Genomic DNA, 22,818 nt, shown 5'->3' with positions numbered 1-22,818 from the left:
CAGAGGTATCGTCATTCACACAAGAACATGCATGAATGTACTGTACACTTGTGCAACGTAACAAGGTTGTTCTCATGACTATTTAACCTGGCGGTGGGGAGGGCAGGTGGGCGGGGAGGCAGGCTCCTAGCTGCCTCCCCACAGATCAGCGGGACATTCTACAGAACATCGATTGCTTGCATGCTGGTGAGTAGCAGAGCTGGGATGGCGGCGGGAGCTGCTCCGGGTCCTCCAGGAGTCCAGCATGTAGGGCGTGAGTAATGGAGCGGATGCTCTCGTCATTGCAGCCACTCTGCTCCGTGCAGTCGCTCCCCCCCACCGCCCCGCACAGCTCGTTGCCTAAAATGGTGGTGAGCCGGTTGGGAGGCCAGCTACCCAGGGTGATCGTACACACGATCGCCCACCAAGGTAGAATGAACGGCAGGTGTGTTCTGCCTCGGTAAATACCTGGGGGCTAAGAACAGAGGGAGAACTTAGTCAGGGTAATGGGGGACAGGATGACTCATATACTCCTCCCTTCTGAAATTCCATTTTCACAGGTTATACCATTGAGGCAGGAGCTTCAGTGCTGCACAGTCAAATCATCACTTTCATCTCGGGGGCTCCCCGTTACAATCACACTGGGGCTGTCTTCCTGATGGCTACTGCCTCTAAGATCCTTCAGGCAAATCTGATGCTTTATGGAGAGCAAGTGGGTTCCTATTTTGGCAGCGCCATTGCTCTGGCTGACCTCAACAGTGACGGGTGAGTGTGGCAGTGAAATGGGGGAGGAGGGTTACTTCTTAAACTCCTAATTTAATTCTTCTTCCTTTTGGAGAGAGGTTTTCGTTGGGATGGGGATTTTTGAGAGAGAATTGCCCTCCATTGTAGATGTAATGAAATCAAAACCTTTGTACAAGTTGGTATCCGGTTATGTTGAATCTTCTCTCTGTCCCCATTCCCAAACAATTGTTTTATGATTAGACTTTAAAAACATTGGACTGCTTTGGACAATGTTCTGACTGTCCTTGTTCAGCACATGGGAGAGAAGCACAGGTGTGCACATCCTCACTCCCACCCCACCCACCCCCCGGGCACACCATTGCCTGTGTGCAGGGAGTGGTTCAGATGAAACCCTTGCACGTGATTAGGTACTGGTGTGCCTGGTGGGAGGAATGACACGTACCTCCATGCTTCTGTCCCACACCATGGACTGGGCTGTTCAGAGTACCATTCAAATTGGCCCATTGTTTTTATTAAATAGGAGGCACTGTATGTCCTGTAGGAGATCTGGAACCATGCAGGCATTTTCCACCGTCTCCCAGACATACACCCTCAACCAATTCCTTGGTTAATATTAAAAATACACACAGAGAGATATGGTTGTTAACAATACTACTGTTGCAAATGAGAACTTTATCAGTAATATTCAATACTGTAATATTTGCTTTCTGCCCTTTAGGGAAGTGCCCCCAATCCCAGTTTCTTATGCACATGCATGCATGTGCGTGCGCGCGTGCACACACACACACACACACACTGTTTACCAGTAGCATATACTGTATCCCAACAAAACATTTAAGTGCAAGTGGGTGCAGGTGGTTTTAAATCAAAAGAAAATTCAGTCAAACTGATTAAAAAAAAAGATTTACCCAAGAAATTAGATTGCTTTGAATCCAAAACATGAAAAGAATGTTCTTCTAAATCTGGTGAAATGCGAAGTTGCTTTGTCCATAAAAGGGTAAGGCAAGACATGTTTTATTTCTCTGGTTTTTAAAAGTAATTGTTTAGGCTGTTTCAAACATGGTTCCAGGCACTCACTGGCTGAAATCCTGACTAAAATACTCAGTGGAAATCCTATTGAAATCAAGTCATCTTTTAGAGTTAACTCCTGAGTAATACTATGGAGTGCTACTCAGGAGTAGTTTCAGCTCCAAGAGGCAGCAGGAATGAAGAATAAAAAAGAAAAGAGTAGTTCCCTGGTCTACCATTTTACAAAAGTTTCAACTCATCATCAGGACTGAGAAAAGGGAGTTCATTCACCCTTGATGACATGACCCAGTCAGGATTTTAGAACAGGCCTACTCAACTTTGGCCCTCCGGCAGATGTTGGCCTACAACTCCCATAATCCCTGGCTATTGTTCATTATGCCTGGGGATTGTGGGAGTTGTAGTCCTAAAACAGATGAGGGACCAAAGTTGAGTGGGCCTGTTTTAGAAGCCAGAAAGAATGCCAGTAGCAGGGCTTGTGAATGGCCAGTCAGGGCAGCTTATGCTAATATGAGGCTTCCATTCCCCATGCTAATGAAGGTTGATTCACAGTATCAAGAAGGGCAGGATTTCCTTTTGACAGCCCTCCACTTGGCAGCAAGACAGATTAGCATTTAAATCAGGGCTGCACAACTTTGGCCCTCCTGAAGATGTTAAACTACAACTCCCACCATCCTTGATAGCTGGGGATTATGGGAGTTGTAGTCCAACAACAGCTGGAAGCCCAAATTGTGCAGCCCTGATCTAAAAGATAGAGACTTCTAGGACTGAGAAACAATCTGTCCTGAATTCAGGAGATTGCTCCCTGGCTGTGACAAACAAGATTAAACAGAGGAAATGTCCAGTAAGAAGGACTGCTTTGTGAGTGTTGCTTGCTCCCAAAGTATCTCCTCCTTTAGAAAATGGCTGTAGTGTGTCAAGCAAACTCTAGCTTGTGATTCCAATGTTAGAAAAAGGCATTATGCCAGTTCAAAGTCAAATTACACTTTAAATTTAAAAAAAAAAGAGTGGTGGGGGGAGAAAACAAACTTCCAAAATCATCTTCTAGAGTTGTCTTGACTAAAGCTGCTCCCCTGTCTGTGACACTTGGTGGCGGGTGCGAGAGGGGCAATGGTCATCCACTAGTGTTGTCTCCTGCAACTGGTATTCAGTCATCTTTCCTCTGAACATGAAGGCTCTATTTAGCTATTGTAGCCAATGAACACTGATAGGCCATTCATTGATGTGTTCATCGTATCCCTTTTTACAGGCATCTTAGTCTGTGGCGATCAGTAAACTTGGTGGCATTGAATTGCATAAATTAATTTTTAAATAAAAATTAAATAAAAATAAATAATCATGCATTGTGTGAAGAACTTTCTTTTCAGTCCTGAGCTTGCTGCCTATCCGTTTCATTAGGTGACCCCAAATTCTAGTGCTGTCCGTCTATGGGAGGAGGGCTGGTATGGTGGTAGCAAGAGGAGACCTGGTCTTGTGGTAGCAAGCATGACTTGTCCCCTTAGCGAAGCAGGGTCCGCCCTGGTTGCATATGAATGGGAGACTAGAAGTATGAGCACTGCAAGATATTCCCCTCAGGAGACGGAGCCGCTCTGGGAAAAGCAGAAGGTTCCAAGTTCCCTCTCTGGCTTCTCTAAGATAGGGCTGAGAGAGATTTTTGCTGACTACCTTGGAGAAGCCTCTGCCAGTCTGTGAGGACAATATTGAGTTAAAATAGACCAGTGGCTTGACTCAGTATATGGCAGCTTCTTATGTTCCTAAGCATGAATTATCCCCTTTGCTAAGCAGGGTCTGCCCTGGCTTGCATTTGAATGGGGGACTACATGTGAGCACTGTAAGATATTCCCCTTTGGGGATGAGGTCATAGCTCAGTGGAAGAGCACCTGCCTGCTTGCATATAGAGGTTTCCAAGTTCCTTCCCTGGCATCTCCAAAATAGGGTTGAGAGAGATTCCTGCCTGCAACCCCGGAGAAGCTCTGCCAGTCTGTGTAGACAGTACTGAGCTACATAGACCAATGGTCTGACTCTGTAGAAGGCAGCTTCCTATGTTCCTATGTGAGCGGGAACGGAGAGGGGAATCTCTCTGAGCCCTGAAGATTTCGGCATTGGACAAACAAGACAGATATTTCCTCCCACAAGGTTCATGCCCATTTTGCCCAGTGCACTAGGATGACGCTTCTCTTTTCCACTGGTAGGTGGCAGGACTTGATTGTTGGAGCACCATACTATTTTGACCGGAAGGAGGAGAAGGGTGGAGCTGTCTATGTGTACATGAACCATGATGGGATGTTCCATAGCAGCCCCACCATCACCCTGACAGGCCCCAAAAATTCCACGTTCGGCTTCGCCATCGCTAACATTGGGGATGTTGACCAGGATGGTTTCCAAGGTGAGCTGTTTTGCTGTTAGCCTGGCCTCGGATTTTGCTGTCAGAAGTGGCACACCCAGTGGGGCTGGGAGTTCCCAGATGAGACCCACCCTGAACAGAGATGGGGTGGTTGACCACAGGGGCTCGGCCAAGGACGGATTCCAGAAGGTTTTGAGAATCAGTGTTCACTGCAGGCCAGATACATGCTACTACTACTACTGCTACTACTCATATACTGCTTATCACCAAGGGTTTCTCAAGTGCTTTCCATAAGAGTAAAAAAATAAGATTGTCCCAAAATGGTTCACAGTCTAAAAAGAAACACAATGTAGAAACCAGCAACAGCCAGAGATTCTGTGCCGGGGGTGGATAAGGCCAGTTGCTCCTTCCCCTGCCAGATATAAGAGAATCACTGCTTTAAAAGCTATCTCTTCACTCAGTTCATTGGGGTTAATAGCGGAGTACTCTGGGCTTCCTGTGTCTCAGAGAAGGGTCTGGATTAAGTGGAGCCCAGAATTTTACTGTGGTATAAGTGCAGAATCAAAGGAGCAGCTGTGTAGTTCGTAGGTATCTCATCCCCTCTCACTCATCTTAATTCTCCTCATCCTTGGAGGAGAACTGGATTAAATAATAATAATAATAATAATAATAGTAGTAGTAGTAGTAGTAGTAGTAGTAGTAGTAGTAGTAGAAGAAGAAAAAGAAATAGAAAAAATCACCAAATACAAAGATCTACAAATTGAAATTGAAAGGCTGTGGCAGAAAAAGACCCAAATAATCCCAGTGGTAATTGGCGCCCTGGGTGCAGTTCCAAAAGACCTTGAAGTGCACCTCAACACCTTAGGGGCCACAGAAATCACCATCAGCCAATTACAAAAAGCAGCTTTACTGGGAACAGCCTATATTCTGCGACGATATCTATAACAACTGACAATAAAATTCAGCCATCCCAGGTCCTTGGGAAGGACTCGATGTCTGGATAAAACAAACCAGTCAATAACGCCTGTCTGACTGTGTAAACAAGGAACAATAATAAAAAACAATAATTAACAATAATAATAATTAACAATATTATTATTATTATATTAATTTAATTGAGGGAGAAAGGATTCTGAGGTTTAGATAATATGATTGACAATGAAGAACATTAGAGCAATCTGTTTTTTAAGAGGAAGAGATTCAGATGCTATAGAACAGGGCTGCACAACTTTGGCCTTCCAGCTGGTGTTGGACTACAACTCCCATCATCCTCAGCCAGAGTGGCCAATAGAGATGATGGGAGTTGTAGTCCAACACCAGCTGGAAGGCCGAAGTTGTGCTGCCCTGCTGTAGAAGTAACTGGTTGTTTTAGATGTTTTTTCATTGGTAGTTTGGAAGCAGGTCCATGTAACCATTTCCTTTCCCTTTTTTTAACCCCTTCTCCCAACCAGATATTGCCATTGGAGCTCCATTTGAGGGCTCAGGGAAGGTGTACATCTACCACAGCAGTGTGGGGGGGCTTGTTGATAAGCCCCGGCAGGTAAGTGGAATGTATTTGTGTCACTGCAAAGTTTTTCTCCAAGCCTGTTGAGAAGTGGGCCTCTGGTCATATATAGACTGCCTTCCACTCTTTCTGTGGTTATCATAACAAGCATCCAGCCACTAAAAATTCAGGGGCTGGGTTTCAGGTGTGGCAGGGCCCCAGTTCAGATCCTAGGACTGCTGTGCTTCTGGACTTGGTGGTTGACATCCAGACTAATGATGTGCTTCCACAACCAACAAAGTTGTGCTTGAAGAATAAGATTGCACAGCTGCACTAAAAAAAGGGGGGGGGTGGAGTTTTCAGAAGTGTGCTCTTGCACTATTGTGCTCCTTGGCAAAGGTTCCCTTTAAAACCTGAAGTGTGCCACAGGTTGTGCAAAAGTTGCACAGGTACAAATATGTTTGCAATAGTGCAAGACAAACTTCAGATTTAGCACAAGTAGCTAGCGCAGCAGCCTTGCACTTGCACAGTGTCCTTCTACAAGCACACTCTTACTTGCCAGCTCTTGCTTTCTGTGATTAACTCACTATTTTTCCAATACATTTCCCCCCGACCGGGGAAAGGGTGGGGTCATTGCAGAAAACGAGTGCTGACCAACAGGTGATGCTGTGGAAATTGCGCAAGGTCCCTGTTGGTCTTGAGACCTCTACATGAGATCTCGTTGGAAAAGCTGATGGAAATCTACACAAGTGTCTGGATGCTGAGTAAATTCCCGCCTACAACTTAATCACAAGCTCTTTTCAAAGCGTTGTTTATTGCTGTCTGGAAGAGCCCTACATCCAAATATTTATATGACAAATATTTATATACCGCTTTTAAACAAAAGTTCCCAAAGCAGTTTACATAGATAGATAGATATAAATGAATGAATGAATGTCAAATATATAAACATGATGTAATCACACATTCTTCCTGCATCTTTCCCGGCATCTGCTTCCTTTCCTCTCCTCTGTTATCTCTCTTGGGTCTCTTTTGATTGCAATTGTTCAAAACAAGGTCCCATCTTCTTGCTCTTTGTAAAGTTCCATGCCCCTGGATGGCACAGGACCCTGTAAATAATACTCCCCCCACATTTGTTCCACCACTTCTGCAGATCATTAGTGGGGAAGACATCGGCTCTGGCATCAAGACCTTTGGCTACTCCTTCAGTGGTGGCATGGATGTAGATGAGAACTCCTACCCTGATCTCCTGGTGGGGACCCTCTCTGAGAACATTGTCCTGCTCAGGTGAGAGAGAGAGAAGCTCAGGTTGGCCAATAGCCTTATAGGGATGCCAAGATATGGAATTTCATAGGTATATTTTTAGCTCCTTGCCCCCACTTCCTTAGTGTGTTAATAACCTCTATAATATTTTGAAGGTGTTGAGGACATTACCATTGTTTCAGGGCTGAACTATATACACCAGTGTGGTGTGGTGGTTAGAGTGTTCAACTTGGGCCGGGGAGACTTGAGTTCAAATCCCCATTCAGCCATGAAACTCGCTGGGCAATTCTGGGCCATTCACTTATTTCTCAGCTTAATGTACCTTACAGGGTTGCTATGAGGATAAATATAGCCATGTATACTGTTCTGAGCTTCTCTGATAAACATGTAAGGTAAAGTGTGCTGTCAAGTCAATTTTGACTCCTGGCGCCCACAGAGCCCTGTGGTTTTCTTTGGTAGAATACAGGAGGTGTTTACCATTGCCTCCTCCCGCACAGTATGAGATGATGCCTTTCAGCATCTTCCTATGTCGCTGCTGCCCGATATAGTAGCAGTGGGGATTCGAACCAGCAACCTTCTGCTTGTTGTTCAAGCATTTTCCCACTGTGCTACTGAAGGTGACATGATATACATGTAGTAAATAATAAATATATAAATCCAGGTGGATGAGCAATTTCCAGGGACATTTAAGCCCTGGAATCTCATAGGCTTAAAATAAACACACCACAAAATAACACATGTTCCATCAGCACCTTCTCCATATACGGCATAGGAAGCACAGAAAGCTGCTTCCTACTGAGCCAGTCCGTTGGTCCATGTAGTTCAGAACTGACTACTCTGACTGGCTGCGGCTCTCCAAGGTTTCAAGTGGAGTCTTTCTCAGCCTTATCATATCAGGGATTGAACTGGGAACTGTCTGCATGTTGGGTGGCAAAATGAGCAGGACAAGGGGAATTCGGTTTCCCACTTATTTCAACAACATTGGAATTGCATGACCCTGGGGATTATGGGAGTTGGCCTGGATTAGAAGGTGCCTCTTTGCTTAGATAGCAGGGATAAGAAAATGTTCTAGGTCGGAAATACTTTGCTTTCTCTCTGTTTTGATTTTTTCTGCCAGTGTCTCCACTGGTTTCCATTTTTGTCTTCCACTCTCTGCAGAGCCCGTCCTGTGGTCAACATCTTAAACAAGACCTTTACAGTTACCCCAAGCATGCTGGACCCAACCAGATGTACTGAGGACTCTTGGTAATAGTCTCTCTCAATTTGCTTGTTTTCCTCTTGCCCACCCCCATGTGTGTCAGGGCACTCTGGAAGGCATGCATGCGCAAATTGGAAGGGGCTGGCTATATTTAGCTTACAGAAAGGAAGATGGAGGGGAAACCAGCTGCCAGTTCTCAGCTGCTTAGAGGATGTCGGAAAGAATCAGGAGAACAATTGTTTGCCCTCCCTGACAAGTACCGGACCAGAAGTTGTAGTGTTTACACAAGAGGGAGAGAGATTCAGATTACATTTGAATGAAAAAACCATCTGGGTGTGAGAGCAGAACAGCCCTGGAGCAAGGTTAGGTAGATGGGAATTAATCTATTGAATTCTTTGCTATGGAGTGTGGCGATGGCCACTCATTTTGATGGCTTTAAAAGGGGCTTTGACACATTCATGGAGGACAGGTCTATCAGTGGCTACTAGTCTGGTGGCTATAGGCCACCTCCATCCTCAGAGGCATTCTCTAAATACCTGTTGCAGGGGGGCAACAGCAAGAGAGAGGGCACGCCCTTACCTCTTGTCTGTGGGCATCTGTTGGGCCACTGTGTAAAACAGGATGCCATCAAAGATGGGCCTTGGGCCTGATCCAGCAGGGCCGTTCTTATGTTCTTATGTTATGTTGTGTTAGAAGCTGCTTTATGCTGAGTCAGACCATTGGTCCATCAAGCTCAGTGTTGTCTGCACTGACTGGCAGCAGCTCTTCAAAGAGTCATATAGGGGTCTTTCCCAATCCTGCCTGGTAGTGCCTGGGATTGAACCTGTGAACTTCTGCCTGCAAAGCAGGTGCTCTACGACTGAGCGACGGCCCCATCCCATACATAGAGAAGCTATATGGAGTCTCCTTCCTTGAAAGATTTTAAGAAATGGTTCTTGTCCTTGTTACTACAAATATTGATAGGCCACTTTTCAACAAAAGTTCTCAAAGTGGTTTGCACTGAAATATTCAACAAATGTAGAAATAAGATGGTTCTCTGTCAATGTTTGTCATTGAATCCACTCTCATTTCCTACCAGAGAATCTACTCTTAGAACACCTCAGAAACAACAAAACCCAGTGCCCCATGGGCTTATCATTTTGAGGGTGGTTGGCACCCTATGTGCACTACACCACACCCTATTCTGGGCCACTCTGGTGCCCCCCCAAGTGGAGTTATGGGGCTGCTGAAATCCCCCATTATTCCCTATGAGGGGAAAACGTAAAGACACACAAACTTCAGAAATTCTTTTAAAATCACCCCCTTCACCGATTTCCTTGAAATCTGGGTGGTAGCAGTAACCCATTGGGGCACCACCACCTGACCCACTATTCTGCCCTCAAAACCCCTTTTCTGCCCTAAAGACATGCCAACTTAAAAAATCTTTAAAAAATCACCCCTTTGTCCAATTCCTTTGAAAACTGGGTGGTAGCTTCCTTGCAACCATTGGGTACCACCACCCACCACCCACCACAACCCGCTCTAGCTATCCTGGTGCTCCGCCCCCAGGGAGTTATAACTAAGGCTGCTGAAATCCCCATTATTCCCTAAGGGAAAAAGCTTAAAGATGCACCAACTTCAAAAATTATTTAAAAATCACCTCTTTGCCAAATTTCTTTGAAATTTGGGTGGTATATTCCACCCATTGGGCATTAACACCCACCTCACTCTTTTGCCCCTGGGACCCCCCCCTTTTTGCCATGAATCGATTTGTATTCAGAAAATCTGGGTACAAATAGAATCTGGGGGTGATTCAGCGGTGGGGGGGCAGTCAGATTCAGACCCAAAACAAATCGGGGGTGATTCGATTCCGGTACAAATTGAAACAAAAAAATTGATTCGTGCACATCCCTAGTTAGCAGTGATTGTACAGGTAGCCGCTGAGGATGCTTTTGGTGCAGGAACTTCTGCTTCAGAGGTGAACTTGATGTGCTGCTGCTTCTTTCAGGGTTTAAATCAGGGTTGGACAAACTTGGCCCTCCAGCTCTTGTTGAACTTCAAATCCCATCACTGTGGCTGCGGAAGATGGGAGCTGTAGTTCACCAGCAGCTGGAGGCCAAATTTACCCACCCCTGATTTAAACTGTGCCAAGGCTCAATTCTGAGACCAGTTTTGGAAGTCAAGACTCAGCCTTCCTAGAATACATGTAATAGGTTTGAGCGCAAATAGGGCCCCTTCCCCCCCCCCAAAAGGGTTCCCATTTCAACTATCTCTTGGTGGAGTACACAGATGGGGCAAAAATGCTTGCCTCCCTTCAAGTGGCCTCTGCCCTTTGAAAGGAGGCTGGCTCAAGCACTATGTGCATCACAGTCATCCTCCTTTTATTTATTACTTAGAAACACAGGAAGCTGCCTTATACTGAGTCAGACCGTTGGTCCATCTAGCTCAGTATTGTCTACACAGACTGGCAGCCTACTTCTAGTAGGCTCCTATCTTGGAGATGCTGCCAGGGAGGGAACTTGGAACCTTCTGCATACAAGCATGCAGGTGCTCTTCGCAGAGCATTCTGCAGTGCCCTCAGTGTACATTACAGAGTTATTGGCCAAAATGGACAGGCCTCTTTCCTGAGGATCTTACAGTCTGACAGTGGAGAAAACAACAGAGGGAGGGTTTTTGCCAAGAGAGATGAAGAGGTTGTGCTTTTTCAGCAAAAGACCATTCCCTGCCCACCAGGGTGAGCACTGTTGTTTTGGAGTAAATGTTTTACCCCCCCACCGATACGTCACTTTTTTGCTATGAAAAACAGACTCCATGGAAATTTGACAGAGCCCTAAGAAAAGGACGACTACTACTTATATACCTCTTTCCAACAAAAGTTTCCAAAGCAGTTTACATAGAAAGATAAATAAATAAATAAGATGGCTCACCACCCCCAAAGGGCTCACAGTCTAAAAAGAAACATAAAGTAGATTCCAACAGCAGCCACAGGAGGAATGCTGTGCTGGGGTTAGATACGGCCAGTTGCTCTCCCCATGCTAAATAGAAGAGAACCACTACTTTAAGAGGTGACTGTTTGTTTAGTTAGTTCAGTACCTCTGAACATATACAGAGCACCTCTGCACGTGTTCAAAAGTGCCTCTATCATGACATAGTCTGCCCTCCACACACCTGGGATCAAGAGTGAAACTACTGGGTTGGTAGGTGGGGCTTCTAAGTAAGTTTGCGTGGCTGTTCTGCTTTGGATTTGCTGGAAAGAGCTGGGTGATTCCTTCCATCCTGCTCTAGTCCCCACTGATCACCTCCCTCTTTCTTTCCCTGTCTCTTCATTCACAGCATCAAGGTGCAGCTCTGCTTCTCCTATTCCCAAAGTGCTGGAGATCCCAAGTATAAAGAGACTATCAGTAAGTAGAATTGCGAAGCCTGTGATTCCTTTTTAAGCAGACAAATGTAGGGGCTCGGCCTTCTGCAGCCACAACCCCTGACCTCGAAGATTTCTCCCTAATCCTGAATGTGTTGGAACTGCTTGTGGCACTCTGAATATGCCCAGAGACACCCCCCTCTTCTTGTCTTGCATTTTCCTGAGCACCAGAGCAAATCTTTGGCTCAGATTAAGTCCTCACCAGCCTATGTCTTAGGCATCTTGTAAAGCATTGTTTCTTCTTCTTAGGTACTTGTCTACTTTGGGAGTTTTCTCAGGGCTTAATTTGAATCAGCCTTTAATTTGAATCGGTTCAGGCCTAGAACATAGGTGCCTAGGTTGAGGTTTGGGGCGCATGACGTATGACATGCCTCGGTTTCCCTGCTAGATCTCGGCATTGCCTCTGACCTGGTTTTTTCCATCTTTCCCTCACTTTCCTCCTTTCAGGGCTGAATTACGTAGTGGAGGCTGACCGGGGCCGCCGGCCACCTCGTGTCTACTTTGATGGTACACAGTCTGCCATCTACAAGGGACAGTTTTCCATGCCAAACACCAAGTGCCAAACCCTGAAGGTTCTGCTACAGGTGAGGAGAAGTCAGAACAAATGATACAGTCAGATGGCTGGGAGGGAGCCAGATGTCATCCACCCTACCTTGCCGACACTCTCTCCCTCCTGTCTCCTGCTGCTTCCCCAAGGCAGAATTCTCCCGTGAGGAGCTGTTCACCATATCAGTGTGGTGTTTATTATATTTTGAATCCTGCCCTTCTCTAAAGAGCACAGGGCTGCGTCCCTGGTTCCCTTATTTTAACCTCACAACAACTCTGTGAGGTTGTTTAGACTGAGATGGAGTGACTGGCCCAGCAGGTTATGTGGCTGACTGAGAATGTGAATACAGGTCTCCCTTGCTTAAGGGAGGAGAGCTAGTCTTGTGGTAGCAAGCATGACTTGACCCCTTAGCTAAGCAGGGTCCTCCCTGGTTGCATCTGAATGGGAGTCTTGATGTGTGAGCACTGTAAGATATTCCCCTCAGGGGATGGAGCTGCTCTGGGAAGAGCAGAAGGTTTCTCCAAGGTTTCTCTGGGAAGAGCAGAAGGCTTCTCCAAGGTAGGGCTAAGAGAGATTCCTGCCTGCAACCTTGGAGGAGCCGCTGCCAGTCTGTGTAGACAATACTGAGCTAGATGGACCAATCGTCTGACTCAGTATATGGCAGCTTCCTATGTTCCTTCCTGTTGAGGACTTGTGCAAGATCGTGTGCCCTGTACTCTCTTTTGTTTTCTGCCCAAGCAGGTGCCTTAACCTGAGGCACATACTTGCAGGCCCCTCCATGAGGCAAAGTGAGGTGGTTGCTTCAGGTGTCATGAGGGATGTAAGGGGTGGCAAATTGCTGGGCTCCCAACATCCTAGTATCCACTGAAACTTAGGAAGCTGCTCTATACCGAGTCAGACCTTTGGTCTATCTAGCTCAATATTGTTGACGCTGACTGGCAGCAGCCTGAAACCTTGGAGAAGCCCAGCCCTCCTTGGAAATGCTAGGGAATGAACCTGGGACCTTCTGCATGCATAGCAGATGTTCTGCCACTGATCTACGGCCCCAACCCCTATAGGCAGAGGAGTGGAGTCAGGTAAGATTCTGTGGGAGGAGCCATAGCTTAGCAATGGAGGGCATGTTTTGTGCGCCGGAGGACCCAAGCAACCATTGGTGGCGTCTCCAGTTCAAAGAATCAAATAAAAGGACTGAGATAGTCCTCTGCTTGACCCCAAGACCCTGGAGTGTTGCTTTTCGTCAGGGTAGGTAGTATTGGGGAAGAGAGACCATGGATCTGGCCCAGTGTGAGATGGCTCCTTACATTTCAGAGACAAGGAGGGCAGAATAGTGAGGGAGGGTCTGTTGGGGAAACTGTGGTGATGGCCAGTCTATACCATACTGGAGCAAGAAGAGACAAAACTGTGCTCTGCCAGGCTTCACAGATCAGTAGGGTCTGATCAGCTTCAGAATCTGATTTCAAGGCTTTCTGAGATGAACTTTTACCCACCCTGCAGGATGACGTGCGAGACAAGCTGCACCCCATTGCGTTTTCCATTAACTATTCCCTCGCCGAGAAACCAATGCGGTTCCAGTTGGGCCCACGTTCCCTTGACGCCTTTCCTGTCTTGAATGAGGATCAGTCCCAGCAGAATCAGACTGAGGTTGGCACCATGCAGAAATTAGGATCACACTTCCACCTTTACACAAGCTCATCTGCTGTTTGGTTTCTTTCGTTGTCCCCTTCCCCCACGTCTATTTCTGTGCCTTCTGCTGCAGGGAAACACTTTAGTTGTACCATACAGCGTTTCTTGCTCGACCTAGCCCTGGGTACTATGTGAAATTCCTCTCCCTTCCTGTTTTACATACTGACCTTTCACTTTCCTCACAGATGCTGCACTGTTTGCCAACATTCTTTTGCTGACACCTCCCCATTGGTTAGAATCTGCAAACATTTCAAATTGCAGCACTTCAGATAATGGTGTGTTATGTTAGAGAAGAACAAATTTTTGCAAACAAGCAACCAAATGGCAGTTTTTAGCATTTATTTATTTTCTAAAGTGATGCATGGACACCCATACAAATAATATTTATAAGAAGTTGACCCCATGTTTTCCATCACAGATCCATCATCCAGGCCACACTCTGGCACCATCTGGTGGGAAAGGTGGTTAAATTCCAAAAGAGCACCCATACTGTTCACCCAGCCAGACAGGCTTGCTGTCAACATTTGTGATCCATTCATTTATCTTATGATGGATTTAGGATGTACTCATGTTGACCAAGCGTTGAAAGTGTCGACTCAATGTGTGGTGACTGACCAGGAGAGGGATCTTGGGGTTGTGGTGGACAGCTCGTTGAAAGTGTCAACTCAATGTGCAGCAGCTGTGAAAAAGGCCAATTCCATGCTAGGGATCATTAGGAAAGGGATTGAAAATAAAACTGCTAATATTATAATGCCCTTATACAAATCTATGGTGCGGCCACACCTGGAGTACTGCATACAATTCTGGTCACCACATCTAAAAAAGGACATTTTAGAACTGGAAAAGGTGCAGAGGAGGGCAACTAAGATGATCAGGGGCCTCGATCACCTTTCTTATGAGGCAAGGCTACAATACCTGGGGCTATTTAGTTTAGAAAAAAGACAACTGCAGGGAGACATGATAGAGGTCCATAAAATCATGCATGGTGTGGAGAAAGTGGATAAGGAGAAATTCTTCTCCCTCTCACATAACACTAGAAGCAGGGGTCATCCTGCTTCTTGATTGCCAGGAAATTTAGGACCAACAAACAGAAGTACTTTTCCATACAACACATAATCAACTTGTGGATTTCTCTGCCACAAGATGTGGTGACAGCCAAGAACCTAGATGGCTTTAAGAGGGGTTTGGATAAGTCCATGGAGGAGAGGTCTATCAACGGCTACTAGTTGGAGCTATAGGTCACCTCCAGCCTCAAAGGCAGGATGCCTCTGAGTACCAGTTGCAGGGGAGTAACAGCAGGAGAGAGGGCATGCCCTCAACTCCTGCCTGTGGCTTCCAGAGGCATCTGGTGGGCCAGTGTGTGAAACAGGATGCTGGACTAGATGGGCCTTGGGCCTGATCCAGCAGGGCTATTCTTATGTTCTTAAGCATGGGAAAGCTTTCAAATGACCCATACGTGTTGGGGAGTTGTTTCACTGTTCATTATGCAGCTCAACATATAGGAAGGCATGTTGGAAATTGGGTGCGAAGAGGTGATGGAGAGAGAGAAATCTTGAAGTGAAGCTTACCCATAGGTGCCTGGTGAAAGGTGCCTCCCTTTGAAAGGGCTGGCATGCTTGCTTCAAAATAATATGCTGATCTCTCTGTCTCTACTCTATCTTTCTTAGAAGTCTGCTTTGCTGCCCTTTTGCCCTCCCAGTAGCTAAAGATGCCCAGGGGTACAGCGTAAATCTGATGCTTCTGCATGCTTGAAGTGCTGATACTATGGAATCAGCCACTTTCAGTTATGTGTTATGTTGATGTACATGATATTATGGTTCTGCTTTGTGCATTTTAAGTTGCACATTTTGAACCATTTTGACTATAACCAAAGAGAAGTGCTACAAGGATCGTGAAATGGTAAGCCCCCCTGAGTAGCCTTGTGGTAGAGGGATGGGACAGAAATCTTTTTGAATGAATGAATATGGCGGGGGGGGGGGGGCTTGGCATCTTGTGGCCTCCTCTACCAGCCACTTAGGTTAGCCACACTATAGCCCCTTTTATATATTATGTGTATACAAATGTCTGTGCACATGTACATGTTTTTGTCTGTATGACTGTAAATGCATTCACTGTGAAAGTGAACCTGGTACAGATATGAATACGATGACCAATATTTATATACCACTTTTCAACAAACGTTCCCCAAGCAGTTTAGATAGATAGATAGATAGATAGATAGATAGATAGATAGATAGATAGGACAAAATGGCGGATAGGAAGTGTACAGATGTATATGTGTGCCTTCTGCAGATAAAACAAGCAACAACAAAAACCGGTTTTGCTGATTCAGAAATTCTATTTCAGATTCAGTTCCAGAAGGAATGTGGAACTGATAACAAATGCAACAGCAACCTGCAGATTGCGGCCTTCTTTGCCAATGAACAGAACCAGATGCTGCCCAGGTGAGAAAGGAGCCCCCTGCTGAGGAGAGGGGAGTAGGACAGACCAGAGCTTTGCCCTACAACCTACTTGAAGATGCTCAGACCTAGTATATGTCAAATGCAGGGGGGTGGGGATAATGGAGCGGGAGGGACAAGTGGCTGCCAGGGTCTGGAGGAGCCGCCAAGGCACCCCCACGCCCAGAGCACCCCCCTGCTCCTGACCCTCCCGCACCCAGCAGGGAGTTCGCTGGCTGGAGGCCCGAGGTGAGCCCCTCCCCTTCCCAGCCAGCCTTTCAATTAAACACTGACTGGCTTGGGGCTTAGCGAGGCAGAGTGGGGGGAACCCAGCATTTCATGAAACACTGGCTGGAAAGGATCCCTAGTAGCTACTCCCCCTGCATCCAAATCATATGCAAGGGGCATGGTCAGCCCCATTGCAAAGTCCCCTCCCTACCCCAGTCAGCGGTACACAGGGCAGAAAAAGGAACTCCCAGTCACCAATTCCATGATCCACTGACTGAGGAGGGGGAACTTTGCCACAGGGCTGCATAGCCCCATCCTAGCACAGACCAGGCCCCCCTGCGCCTGACATAGATGCAGGGGACATGGCTTGGTGCGCCCACCTATTCGTGCATAGTAATAAATGAAGAAGGGACCTTGTCCCATGGCCACCAGCGGGCTCTCTATGCGCCTGGTCAAACGATGACAATGAGCAGAGTTCTCCTTAGCATGTTTCAGTGGTGAGATGGTGGAGTTTCACACAGCGTATCATTCGTCTAAGGAATTTGTTGCTGCAAGAAACGGTGCTGGCCACTAGCTTGGATGGTTTTCAGCTGGGCAAATCCATGGAGGACAAGCCTATCAACAGCTACAAGTCTTGATGGCTATATGCTATTTCTAGGCTCAGAGGAAGGAGGCCGCTGAAAACCAGATGCAGGGGAGCAACAGCAGGAGAGAGGATGTGCCTTTATCTTCTACTCCTTAGGCCTTGGGCCTGATCCAGCAAGGCTCTTCTTATGTTCAGATTACCCATGACCTCAGTTATGATTGTAAAACATGGTTGACATCTATATAGAACCTACATAAAAAGAGCCCTGCTGGATCAGGCCCAAGGCCTATCTAGTCCAGAATCCTCTGGACTAATGGTCCACCAGATAACACTGTGGTCCATCAGATAACACTGTGAAGCTGTATCACTTAGCCACTGTGAAGCAAGAGATGAAAAGCATGCTCCCTTTTCCACCACGATTCCTCTACAACTGGTATTCAGAGGCATCTTGTCTCTGAGTCTGGAGGTAGTCTATAGCCATCAAGACCAGTAGCCAATGATAGACCTGTCCTCCAACCATTTGTCCAACCATTTGTCCAAGCCCGGCCATCACCACGTCCCGTGGCAAAGAATTCCATCAATTCATTACGTGCCATGTGAACATATATTTCCTTTTGCCAGTCCTACATTTCCTGGCAATCCCTTTCATGGGATTGACCCTTGGTTCTAGTGTTGTGAGAGAGGGAGAAAACCTTTTCTCTCTCCAGTCTCTCCACACCACTCATAATTGTATAAACCTCCATCATGTCTCCCCTTAGTCACCTTTTTTCTAAACTAAAAAGCCCCAAATGTAAACTTCTCTCATAAGGAAGATGTTCTAGGCCCCTGATCTAGGGCACTTCCTGCCCGCCCCATAGGAAGCCCCTTCTTGTAGATTTTTCCTGGGGGGTGGGGGGTGTGTGAAATGGCTCTTGCTGAGTGGTGTCAATGCTCTAGGTCTTAGGCAGCCTCCAAGCAAGATCCAGGAACCCAGGACCAGGAATCTATGGTCACAAACCAGGAGATGCTCTTGTTGCCCAGGTGATATCCCAGCCTGACCAGGAACCTGGTTAGAAGGGAGCATGAGCCTTTGCTAAGCAGGGTGTATCCCACTTTACATTTGGATGGGTGACTACCAATGAATTCTGTCTGCTCTAAGATATTCCCCTTAAGGGATGGAGTCATAGCTCAGTGGTAGAGCATCTGTTTTGCATCCAAAAGGTCCCAGGTTTGATCCCTGGCAGCATCTCCCGGTTTGATTGGGAAGGACTCCTGCCTGAAACTTTGGAGAGCCGCTGCCTGTCAGTGTGGGCACTACTAAGCTAGATGGGTCATGGCTCTGACTCATTATAAGGCAACTTCCTATGTAACCTTTTCAGTTCATTCCATTTTTGGCCCAGGGGTGTGTGTGTGTGTGTGTGTGTGTGTGTGTGTGTGTGTGTGTGTGTGTGTGTGACTCCAGAGTCTAGAAATACCTTATGACCCATGAAACATTTCAGCCTACATCCCTACTAGCTGACTACTTGGGGCAGCAGCACCCCGACTCTAGCCCCAACAGTTTCTGACAGATAGCTCCTCCGTCCATTGCTAATGGTGACATCTCCTCCACAGGCGGGATGGCATGCAGGTGCTGCAGTACAGCCGCGAAGTCAAGAAACTGAACCTGAACATCACTGTCACCAATATGCCGACAACCCCCATCAACGGGGAGGATGCTCACGAGGCCATCCTCAATATCACCGTTCCGCCATCTCTGCGGCCTTCCTCTGTCCGGCCGGTGAGAGAGCCCTCCTCTTGATTATGAATGTCTGTGTTAGCTTAGACTAACTTTCCGCCTAACTCCACACTCAGTAGTTTGCTTGTAGTTCACAAGCAAGAGGTCACCTGCTTCCTTTGCTGTCAGCCGCTTGTGTTTAGTACTCACATATTTTCTCTCTTAACCTAGAGGTGGTGCTTTAGACCAGGGATTCTCAACCTTGGGTCCCTAGATGTTGTTGGACTTCAACTCCCATAATCCCCAACCAAAGGCCACTGGGGCTGGGGATTATGGGAGCTGAAGTCCAATAACATCTGAGAAACCAACGTTGTGAATCCCTGCTTTAGACTATTATGGATGTTGAAGGAGATCAGCTACTAATGTCTATATATCACTTTTCATCAGTAGTTATCAATGTGGTTTACATAGAAAAATAAATAATAAATAAAATGGTCCCCTTTCCCGAAAGGGCTCATAATCTAAAAGGAAACATAAGATAGACACCAGCAACAGCCACTGGAGGGATGCTGTGCTGGGGTTGAATAGTGTCATGGGCATGCTGTCAGACTCTGAGGAGGAGGAGGAGGGAGGCAGTGTGACATTGGAGAAGGGAGTGCAGCTACCTCAAAGGCAAGAAGTTGCAGAGGCAAGTGGGACCGACTCATGGGATGTTGAAAAAGAAACAGAGCCGAGGACAACAGCTCCTGTGGAGGAGGCGCAGCCGATCTCAGCTGTAGAGAGGTATCAGTCGAAGAGACAGGAGGAGATAAGGAGACGCACGCGCAGAATGGCTCGACTAACAAGGAGAGCTGCTGAGTCAGGGACCCATGATTGAGAGCACATGGCTTCAGCCTATTTAAGACGGCTTGCCCCAGCCGCATTCCTGGTAGCAACATCGTGCTTTGGTGAACTACCCAGCTGTGTTCCTGCTTGTTTATATATACAGTGGTCCCTCGACTTACGAACTTAATCCGTTCCGAATGCATACTCGTAGGTCGAAAAGTTCGTAAGTCGAAAAGCAGTTTCCCATAGGAATGCATTGGAAACGGATTAATTCGTTCCGGAGCGAAAAGGGGGGGGGCTTTACTCACCCCTTCCATGAAAGTAAGGCACTGTACTGTACTGTATTCCTTGTAGTAATCGGGCGGCAGGGTGCCGCCCGCTTCAATCTCCCTCGGCGCGGGCTCCCGCTTCTCGTAACCATAATCGGGGCGGCAGGATCGCTCCCAGTCCCTGCCACCCCCTTCAAGCTCAGTCCCCCTCGGCTGGCGGCCGCCCCCTGAAGCTCCCCAGAGGTCCCCCGCCACCCCCTTGTTTCCAAATCTAGCCCCATTTAAGAGGACGGCAGGAGAACTCCCTGCCGTCCCCTTCCCCCTTGCCGGCTGGGCTGCAACTGGCTTCTAGGAAGCCTTTCGCGCGCCTTGGTCTGATCCAGGAAGGCTCTTCTTATGCCCTTAACTGGTCTTTAAGAAGCCACTGCTCTCTCTCTCTCTCTCTCTAGAAAAAGGGGGGATTGGAAAAAGAGGGGATTGGGAAAAGGTTTTTGCAGTACAATTTCCCCTAGCTCTGAAATGCCTCCTCTCTGGAGATCAGAGCTTTAATGTCTGCAGGGCCACCCCAAATTGCTGCATCGCAAGATCCACGCACCGGCTTCATGCAGGCTGGGAGTTGCACTGAACATCCTGTGCGCACACTGTGAGAGATCCTGGAGTGCACCTTATGAATAATATGCTTCTGCGTTAGTGCTCTTAAAAGTATTGCTGCCCCAAGGGACTGCGTGGAAAACGTGTGATGTTTGTGCAGCACAGAATACTCAGAATGATAAAGGCAATGCTTTTCAGTGGAACAACTGAAGTCCTATGTTCCCAGTGTGAGCTATTCAGTTACATTTGAACTGTAGTCTTCAGCACGTAGGTGGGTTAGCCCGGGACATAGCTGTTTCCCAAGGCCATCCAGTGACTAGGAGGTAGTAATTCCCCAAGGCTACCCAATGTCTGAAAGGGGATTTGAACCAGGCTCTCCTCAGTCCTAAAGCAACTCACTACCCACTACTTTGTACCGATTCTCTTTATTAAAAGTATTTAAGTAAGGTAAAGTGTGCCGTCGAGTCGGTGTCGACTCCTGGTGACCACAGCCCTGTGGTTGTCTTTGGTAGACTACAGGGGTGGGGGGTTACCATTGGCATCTCCCGCACATCATGCGATGATGCTTTTCCGCATCTTCCTATATCGCTGCTGCCTGATATAGGTGTTTCCCATAGTCTAGGAAACATACCGGCAAGGATTCGAACCAGCAACCTCTGGCTCGAAAGTCAAGTCATTTCCCTGCTGCACCATTAGTTGGCTACAGATATATAAATGAAGGAAGGAATCAATAGTCAGCCAGACTGAAGGGGTCTTTCCTTTTTACGCTCTCCAGAGTGGGGCTTGCAGATTTGAGGAAAAGACGGTGATGTGTGAACTAGGCAACCCCTTCAAGAAGAAGCAGCGGGTGAGTAATTTCTGGCATGGACACTTCTAAGGGGCCATTGAGTCCCCAGGGTTCCATTGTGGTCTACCCATCCATGGGATCCAGTTCAGTGGGAGACATACATAAACTCAAACTCTGCCCATTGCCTTGGCATCCCCTGGTGACCTCTGGGCATTCAGGTTCTGCTTACAGAATCTTTACCAGGTATTCACAGAGGTGCCATTATTATATATATTATTATAATGGGCCTTATTAGCCCAGGCTAATGCTTCTGTTTAGACTTTTTCTTTGTATGGTTGATTGAGGAGTATCAGAGGGTGTGTGTGTGTGTGTGTGTGTGTGTGTGTGTGTGTGTGTGTGTGTCAGAGAGGCAGCCCTGAAATGCTGGCTCTTTGGTTTGCTTCTGCCTCGTACAGCAAAAGCATGCTGCTTAACCAGGCTGTGCAATATTGCTTCCTTTCCAGGCAGAGCTGACTATCACATTTGAAGTTATTGGAATTACTCTGAACACCCAGGATGTCACCGTCCAGGTGGAGCCTTCCACGTGAGTCTTTATTCCCCTCTAACTAGGAAGTTGTGGCTGGAAATGGGGAGAGTATCGGGAAATCTGATCAGTTGCTTACCTGGCTGTGGGCACCTGGACAGCTCCGCGGGGTTGCTCTGATGCTAGTGTCGAGGCAGGGGAGGAGCTATAATTGAGCAGATGGGTTCAAAGAACCTGAGCCTCCTGGCTGGCTCCCTTCCCCTCCCCACGAGCTCCAGCCAACCCCATTCCCAGCCGGCTTCATTGTGGGCTGAGTGCTCTCTTCGTTCTCTCCCTTGCTGGGTGAGCGAACAAAGAAAACACCTAGCCGCCGCACGCACATGCATGCTGCTCTAAGGGTGCTCTTGCGAAGCCTTTACTAACGACTACGGGGGCAGGTGCGGCAGCGAGGAACGCTGCCGCCCCAAAAAACTTCACTTTATGCTACAGCGCCGGAGGGGGAAGAGTGGTGGGAGGGGTAAGTTCTACCCCCCCGCCCTTAAAGGGAGACCCCCCCTCGGTGCCGGACTGCTGGACCGGTCTGGCTCCGGACCGGTCCGGAGGCCTCTTACATGGCCTCCGGACCAGTTCATGCACACCTCTAAAAATGAAGTAGCAGAATATTGTGGTGGAGGAATGGAATGTACCACTTCAGCATTCTGGTGTGGTGAGGGATACCACTTTGGGAAACCCTTTCCTGTATTTATTTATTTATTTATTTATTAACAATATTTCTACCCCACCCCTCCAGTGCACTACTGCTCAGAGCAGCTCACAACAACAAGATAGACACAAATACAATACAAGTAATAAAATTAACTAATTTTTTTTAAAGTCAGATTAAAAACCACAATCCTTATTGGGTTCAAATGAAAACTGAAAATTATAAAAAGCTAAAGAACCTACCAGATATAACAAAATAATAATGGAACATTAAAAAGCCTCCTTAAAAAGGTGCATTTTAAGAAGTTTTTTAAAAACACTGAGGGAGGGAGCATGGCGAAGCTCTTCAGGGAGGGCGTTCCAAAGCCAAGGGGCCACAACCGAAAAGGCTCTGTCTCTAGTCCCTGCCAACCGGATCTCTTGTTAGTGGCGGGGTCATGAGCAGGGCCTGAGAAGATGAGCGGAGGGCCCTGGCAAATTTATATGGGCAAATGCAGTCCAACGAGTACCCC

General features: G+C 47.2%; 1 protein-coding gene across 3 annotated transcripts in view; it reads left to right on the top strand.

The window, feature by feature from the left end:
* Positions 1-22,818, top strand: part of ITGA3 (integrin subunit alpha 3) — a 110,487-nt gene that overhangs the window by 64,575 nt on the left and 23,094 nt on the right. For all 3 annotated transcript variants that reach the window (XM_053265318.1, XM_053265320.1, XM_053265319.1), the window contains 12 exons: positions 540-744; positions 3,942-4,135; positions 5,545-5,633; positions 6,730-6,863; positions 7,998-8,084; positions 11,350-11,417; positions 11,882-12,018; positions 13,476-13,622; positions 16,011-16,108; positions 18,507-18,672; positions 21,070-21,141; positions 21,585-21,664. In XM_053265318.1, coding sequence (XP_053121293.1) covers positions 540-744; positions 3,942-4,135; positions 5,545-5,633; positions 6,730-6,863; positions 7,998-8,084; positions 11,350-11,417; positions 11,882-12,018; positions 13,476-13,622; positions 16,011-16,108; positions 18,507-18,672; positions 21,070-21,141; positions 21,585-21,664 — 1,477 coding nt within the window. The remainder of the gene's footprint in view (positions 1-539; positions 745-3,941; positions 4,136-5,544; positions 5,634-6,729; positions 6,864-7,997; positions 8,085-11,349; positions 11,418-11,881; positions 12,019-13,475; positions 13,623-16,010; positions 16,109-18,506; positions 18,673-21,069; positions 21,142-21,584; positions 21,665-22,818) is intronic.

Source organism: Hemicordylus capensis, chromosome 6 (assembly GCF_027244095.1).
Source record: "Hemicordylus capensis ecotype Gifberg chromosome 6, rHemCap1.1.pri, whole genome shotgun sequence".
Taxonomy (NCBI): Eukaryota; Metazoa; Chordata; class Lepidosauria; order Squamata; family Cordylidae; genus Hemicordylus; species Hemicordylus capensis.
The sequence above is the reverse complement of the archived record's forward strand: the minus strand, read 5'-3'. Positions and strand labels throughout refer to the sequence as shown.